At 39.7% G+C, this 7,678-nt stretch overlaps 1 protein-coding gene across 1 annotated transcript; it reads right to left on the bottom strand.

The window, feature by feature from the left end:
• Nucleotides 1-2,554: 2,554 nt before the first annotated feature.
• On the bottom strand, nucleotides 2,555-4,619 carry LOC136067889 (uncharacterized). Its single transcript, XM_065774307.1, has 2 exons — nucleotides 3,367-4,619; nucleotides 2,555-3,203 (listed from the first exon to the last, which is right to left on the bottom strand). Exons 1-2 carry the CDS (start codon nucleotides 4,617-4,619, stop codon nucleotides 2,555-2,557), a joined length of 1,902 nt encoding a protein of 633 aa, XP_065630379.1.
• Nucleotides 4,620-7,678: the final 3,059 nt, after the last annotated feature.

Below are 7,678 nucleotides of genomic sequence, written 5' to 3'. Positions count from 1 at the left end.
TTGGTGCGGTGGTTACTCCACAAGCATAAATGTTTGTGGGGTGTGGGGGGCAAGGGTGGGGGTTCACGTCTCCAGGAAGGAGTTTCATGCACATATACACTTAGATTATGCTAGAGTAGAAATTCTATCTTGTATTAAAAAAAAAATTGTTCCAAATTTCAATCAGTTAGAATTAAATAAGAGCAAAAGTTTCAACCTTCAAAAATAAATATGAGATTATGTTTAAACTATCAACGGATCCAAAACAAGTTGAATATTTTGTTCCACCGATTAGAATTATTTCCATCAAAATGTTCTATCTTTTTTTTTTTGGTTTCCCAAGGTATCCCCAGGCTTTGCCTGGGACTAATCCTCCGAGGTACGGTCGGGCACCAAAGGTGGGGACCTCTCCTAAGAAGGTTTGCTGCATCCACAAGGGCTCGAACTAGAGACCACTTGCTTAAGCGACCAGAGCCCCTTCCACTGAGGCCAACCTTCGTTGGTAAATGTTCTATCTTTGCAACTTCAAAATAGTTTTGAGAGAAGAGTTTGTTCATCCATCTCAAAATACACGAAAATTAATCTTTAAAATTGTAGGAAATATTTTCAATGAATGACAAATCTTATTCAAGAAAAGAAGTTTAATCCGAATGATAAACAACAATAATAGAAGTAGAACTCAGTGCGGAACAATTATCAAGTTGAACAACTCTTTAGAGTCAAAGTATAGTATTGAGAATTGACCCATGTGATGGGATTTTTTTTTTTTTTTTTTGGGAAGAGGAATAAAATTGTATTGCAACAGAGAAACAGATTACAAAAAAGACCGAAACCAAAGAGAACCTGCAGAGTAGGTATTAGTGCAACAAGTCTGCTTGTACAATGCATTCTAAAAAAGAAGGGGTGGCCCCATACCACACCTGATGAGAACTAGTCCAACGGGCAAAATAAGCAAGCTCATGGGCTGCATAGTTAAAGGCCCGGCTAAGAAATCTGAAAGTGCAGAAAGCTAAGGAGGCTTGGGCTTGAATAATATCCTGTACGATGTGCCCAAATGAAGTCCCAATAGCAGAGTCATTGATTGCATTAACCACATTAGAAGCATCACTTTCACACATCACACAAGGAAGATGCAACTCTTGAGCAAGCAAGATACCTTGCTCTATGGCAAGGACTTCCACTAATTCTGCCGGGTAATGGGACTGAAGAGGTTTGCAAAGGGCAGCAACTTTTTCACCCTTGCAATCTCTAATGATGACTCCAATGCTAGAAATTCCTTCAAGGTCTGATGAGGCCCCATCCACATTTATTTTAAATACACCAGGTGGAGAGGTGACCAGCAGCAAGAAAGTGGCTGCTTAGAAGTGGAGAGGACTGTATATGCTGCATTAGAGAAATCTTCTAAAGAACTCCTTGCCATTTGCCAAACTTGTGAGGGGAAAGAGCATTTGCCTTCATGGATGGTTTTGTTTCTATTATACCAAATTGCCCAAGCAACAGTGAAGAAAGATTCTAAAACATGATAGGGCTTGCGTGCAAGAATGTACATGGCTGAATCAGGAAAAGTCCAATTGTTTCTTTAGATCAACTGCACACCATCAGCCCCAAAACTCCAAACCCGGATAGCAAACTCACTGTGTAGCAGAACATGATGAATGGATTTCAGCTCCTTGTTACAGGTTGGGTAATCTTTAGCTGTATTAATGCCTCTGGCACACAATTTTTCCCTTGAAGGTAGCCCATTAACATAGGCCCTCCAAGCAAAGATCTTAATCTTTGCAGGAAGGTTGAGGTGCCATAGACTCTTCCAAAGGGGCTTGAGAGGATCCCCCGTGGAGCTACCAACATCATCTTTTCCTTCAACCAAACAGTGGGAAATATGGTAAACACTCTTCACAGTGAAATCACCCCAACTGTTGCCTATCCAAATTAGCTTGTCCTCGAGTAAACTTTGGCTAAGCGGAATCCTTAGAATTGTGTTTGCTTCAAATGGGAGGAAGGTTGCGCTAATGACATCAACTCTCCACCATTTTATGGCCGGGTCAATGAGGGAAGAGACCATGGGGAAGATTAGGAGGTTATTAGGGGGTGTGATGACTTTGTGTGTGGTGAGGGTAGGGAGCCATTTATCATCCCATATGTGAATTCATTTGCCATTGCCCACTCTCCATCTAGTTCCCTTTCGAATGACTTCTACAATGTTAAAAATACTTCGCCAGGAGTAGGAAGGATTAGCTAGGAAGCACAGGTGCGTTTCGGGACTCGGGTGTGGGTGCGGGTGCGGGACTCGGCAATTTTTGAAAAAGGTGGGTGCAGGTGCGGCGGGACTCGGCGATTAAAAAGTTATTAAAAATATTTTTTTTTATATTTTTAATATAGTGCTAAGCATACTTTTTCATATTATATAAACATATACCAAATTTAAGAGCAATAGTAGATAATAACTAAAACAAGATGTTCATAAATTAAATACAACCCACAAGATTAAAACTAAAACATTCCATGATGTTCGGAAATTAGACTATAACTCACAAGTTCGAAACTAAAACAAAATAAAAGATAATCAACAAGACAATCAAACACCAACATCATCATCCTCAATATCAATAGCTTCACTTCGAACTTCACTTTCACTAGTAGTAGCACTAGTGTTAGGATTCCCAATAACCATGGCTTCCAACTCTTGCTCATCAAGTGTAAGGGCTGCATTCTCAAGAATTTCAGCTTCTCCATGTATGTCGCTCTCATTCCAAGAGTCTCCTGCAATATTCCACATCTTTGTTGCTGTATGTACGTACTCCTCATTGTGCCTTGACAAGAGTCGAAGATTAGAATGCACATATACCAAATCCTCAGCACGTGCAGGAGTCATTTTGTTTCTTTTTAAGGAATGAATGAATTTGTATGTGCTCCAATTTCTCTCAACACATGAGGATGAACTAGGTTGTCCAAGAAGTTTAAGGGCAAGGATTTGAAGAGTTGGAAATGCAGAGTCATGGTATTGCCACCAAACCAAAGGTTGTAAGGCCCACCTATCTGTCAAGGCATCTGGTGAAGGAAACCTCTCTCCTGAAAATGTAGCAAACTCAAACTTCACCACCGTTAATTCATTCACATCTTCAAAGTATCGTTCCAAACACTTGCTTCTTTCCATAGAAATTTTATGATCCCGATGTGGAGGGATGCGTTTTGGATTCTCCGAAAGCCATTCAATGGAGTAATACCTAGTTAAAGATTAAAAAACAAATATAGATGAAACGTGTGTTTTACTAAAAGGGTGAATTAAGGAAAATAGAAAATAAATGTACTTACTTAGGATTTAAGGAATGAGCCAAGCAATGTATTGGTGTACAATTTTTAGTTTATCAATCAATGAGTATATCATACACCACAACCCAAAATGAGCTACACTGATCATCTTCCAAGCCTTCGTGCCGATATATTACTGCATTCACCTTCTCTATCATTGAATCCCACATCTCATGCACAAAATGAAGACAAGGCTTATCTGTGTCAGCTATTCGTAGCATATCATAAATGGGTGTTGTGAATTCAAGAATATAATCAACCTTATCCCACCAAAGATCACTTAGAATCATATTTTTCACCTTTTGAGCTTTTCCAACATCATCCTCCCTATAAGAAGCCCATTGGTCACTAATAGCCATGGCTTGAAGACATCTTTTTATCAACTTCAACATTTTCAGCATTACAACAACCGAAGCAAATCTAGTATCATCAACTTGGAGCAATTTTAATGGACAAAATTCATTAAACATTGCCAACCTCATTGAATGGTTCATGATAAAAACACGTATGAAGGATGCATCATTACCAATACGTGTAATCCAACTACATTCCTCATATGTAACTTCATTCTTTTCAGTGTTTTTTGCTGCACAAATATTCTTCAAGGCTAAATTGAGAGTGTGGACAACACAAGGTGTCCAAAATATTTTAGGATATTCACCTTCAATAAGAGCTCTAGTAGACTTCATCACACTAGCATTATCAGTGATGACTTGGACAACTTTTTCATGTCCAATCTCTTTTATAGCATCCTTCAACACCCTAGCAATATAATGTTTGTCTTTGAACTCACCTGACCCATCAATTGCCTTTATAAATACTGGACCCCCATCTGATATAGCCATAATATTAATAAGAGGCCTCTTTTGTGGATCTGACCATCCATCAGAAACTATACTTACACCATTTTCAAGCCAAGAGTCCTTAATTGGTTTCAAAAGTCTTTCAACATGAGCTCTTTTTTTTTGCAAAAGTGTTGTTCTCAAGGCATTGTATCCAGGAGGAAGATAACCCGGAATGTTATGGGTAGCAGCATATGCATAGGAACTACGATAATGTGGGTTCCTTGCAAAGTTAAACGGAAGCCCACCGGTGTAAAACATTCTAGCAATTTTGCTATCCAAATCATGTCTAGCATTATTCTGGAATGCTTTCTCCAAAGGAGAATCCACCTTCCTCCTCTTACTATCAACTGGATTTATACTATCACTCCCTTCTTGTCTTCGAAATGGGGAAATAGGAGCAAGCCCACGGCCTGAGGGAGGTGGCGGTAAGGGAATTTGACTTCTCCGTTCTCTCTCTTTCTTATCATTCTTAACTTGATCATGCATTCGCTACATTTCCTACCTATGGCTCTTCGCCTTAGGGCATGCTCTAATACCTTTGCTAGAAATTCCTAATAAATGAGCCTTAACCCTAGAATAGGATCCCATATAAACTATATTACAATAGTTGCACTTAAAGTATGTGTTTCCACCTGATTTAACAAAAGCACCAGGTGGTTTTTCTACTTTAGTCACATATTGCCAAAGAGGAGATTCATCATTTACTTCTTGATTAGATGAAGGTGAAGCTTCTGTGCTAGTAACTTCGTCCATTACAAATTCAATAGATTCAATTTAACCTACAAATAATAACTATTAACTAAATAAATTAATAATAAATCAAACCCAAGTTCACAGATTCACAAATCACAATGAGTAATAAGTAATAACTATTAACTAAGTAAAACTAAGATTGAAAAGAAACTAAGATTCACAAATCACAGATTCACAGGTTCACAAATTACTTCTGAATCCTATCTTATCCTAACTGATTTACAAATTTTATCAATTAGGATAAGATAAGATTCTTATCCTAACTAATAAAATTTGTAAACCACAGGTCCACAGCAGCCATATAATAATAATAACAAAACTTCAGGTTCTCACCCTACAAGCCTAAAATAAAAGTTACAGAAAAATTAAGAAAATGCACTTGTTTTTTTTACATAATTTATAAGTAGAATAACAATACACACAAATCCCACCATCGTTTTATTCATTGCAATAATACCAGTACAAAGCAGTCAAACATTATCACCAATCTACAATTAAAATTACAACCTGCAACTACAAAAGCCTTTAACTCCCACAAGAACCGAAAAACAAGCACACAAACAAAGCAAACACAGCACAGAGAAAAGAGAGTGTTTGGACGAAATCAGTTTTTAACAAGCACACAAACACAGCAAACACAGCACAGAGAAGAGAGAAATCGTAGAAAACAGAGACTAAAAGGGAAGCAAAGAGAAGAGAGAGCACACCTGAAACCGAGCACACCGTAGAGAAGGAGAGGCCGGAGGCGGAGAGCACAGAGAAAGAGAGATAAGGGACAGAGTGAGAGGGAGTCTTTTGGACGAAGTGAGAGTGCGTGAGAGTCTGAGGGATTTAGGTTAAGTTCAAACGGTGTGTTTCGCACCTTTTTTTTTTTTTTTTTTTTTTTTTTTTTTCGGACTCGCGGTCAGCAGCGTCCCTGCCGTGTCGCCACGTCCCGCCGAGTCCGACTTGGGTGCAGCTCCTCTGGAGCCGCGTCGGTGCTTCCCAAATGATTAGAGCCAAGTATTGCACTAAGAATGTCACTAGAAGGAAAGTAATGCACTTTGAGGACCTGGGCAACGAGGGAGGTTGGATTTGTAAGGATTCTCCAGGCTTGCTTTGCCAGCATTGCTAGATTAAAAGCTTGCAAGTTTCGAAAGCCCAAACCTCCCTTGGACTTAGGATAGCACATTTGTTTCCAACCAACCCAAGCCATCTTTGATTCATGATGCTTTTGGCCCCACCAAAAATTCCTTATCGTGCTTTCCAGATCCTCACATAGGCCCTGAGGGAGCTGAAAACAGCTCATGGTGTAAGTGGGGATAGCTTGGGCCTCCGCCTTAATAAGAATTTCCTTTCCACCCATGGAGAGAAACTTCCCCTCCACCCCGCAAGCTTTTGTCCAACCTGCTCCTTAAGAATGGAGAAGACCTGTTTCTTTGATCTTCCAATGAAAGATGGAAGGCCAAGGTACTTGGAATGCTTTGAGTCTTGCATCAGCCATAAAATGGCAAAGATTGACTCTTTCAAATCCTGATGAGTGTTTGGACTGAAAAACACCGAGGATTTATCAGTGTTAATTTTCTGGCCAGAAGCATCTTCATACCTCCGGAAAATTTGCTTAAGCTCTTGGCACTCTTCGGTATTTGCTTTACAGAAAGGATGCTATCATCGTCAGGCCCGGGGGCTTTGGTGGGATGAATTTGCTTGAGAGCCTTGGCCACTTCTTCCCTAGTAAAAGCACGAGCTAAGCTCTCATTCATATCCTCAGTCACCTTTGTAAGGATGGCCTCAACAACATCTTCAACTCGAGTGAGGAAAGTAGTGGAGTAGATATTTTCAAAATAGCCAACAGCAGCCCGGGCAATAGATTCCTTTTCCTCACATCACCGACCATGATCATCCCACAAACCCAAAATTGTATTTTTCTTATGCCTTTCCGAGGCATGGGCATGGAAGAATTTTGTGTCCCTATCTCCCTCCTTCAACCAATATGCCTTGGCTCTTTGACCCCAATATAATTCTTTATCCTTTAACAGCTCATTCAACTCCCTTCGTAGATTTTTAATTTCGGCACTTAGCTCTCCATTTTTATCTTGTTGCGTTAAGGCACTCAGAGCATTTTGCTTTGACTGAATTTTCATAGGAATATGACCATAGACCGAGGAGATCCAACTAGATAATTCAGAGGCACAACGCTTTAAATTCTCCATAATACCTACTGATGTACTCAAGTCCACCCCCATCCCCCAAAATGATTCTATGATGTTCCTACATTCCTCATTTTTTGTCCACAGGGCTTCGAAGTGGAAGCGTTTGGCGTTGGAAGCACGTTGAGGTGGAGAATTAGTCAGAAACAAAGCACAATGATTAAAGGTTGAGTCCACGAGGTGGAAAACTCTCACATCTTCAAATTTCATAGGTAAAGCCAAACTCAGTATGCTTTAAGAAACTAGCCAAATCAAACTTAACTGATCTCTTCAACCACTCCACCAATCATACAGAGTTTAGTATATGGAGTAGTGGTTGAAGGGGTTTTAAAGGGAAAAGATATTATTTATTTATAGAACAAATTCCTCTATAAGAAACAAATTGAACCTAGGGGTTGTTAATACCGTATTTTGTCCGCCTTCGATTTGTGTACCGGACCCCAAAAAACCCAAAAATATTATTTTCTCTCTACAAGGCCGCGAGAACATCTTGAATGACATGGCGTAACCCGTTTGGGGCACCGGAGCACTTGAAGTGCCATTCTCAGCTAAAATGACCAAAATGTTCTCGGTCAACCTTAGATTTGACCGAAGGTCAAACGA

The sequence above is a fragment of the Quercus suber genome, unplaced genomic scaffold, assembly GCF_002906115.3.
Source record: "Quercus suber isolate HL8 unplaced genomic scaffold, Cork oak 2.0 scaffold_90, whole genome shotgun sequence".
In the NCBI taxonomy this organism is placed as follows: domain Eukaryota; kingdom Viridiplantae; phylum Streptophyta; class Magnoliopsida; order Fagales; family Fagaceae; genus Quercus; species Quercus suber.
Note: the sequence above shows the minus strand (reverse complement) of the source record. Positions and strands in the feature narration are given on the sequence as shown.

Excerpts from the sequence above, each read along its gene's own strand:
- LOC136067889 (XM_065774307.1), bottom strand. The coding sequence starts at position 4,619 with ATGCATGATCAAGTTAAGAATGATAAGAAAGAGAGAGAACGGAGAAGT. Across the intron at positions 3,204-3,366 it reads AGCTCATTTTGGGTTGTGGT|GTATTACTCCATTGAATGGC; the intron begins GTATGATATACT and ends ATCTTTAACTAG.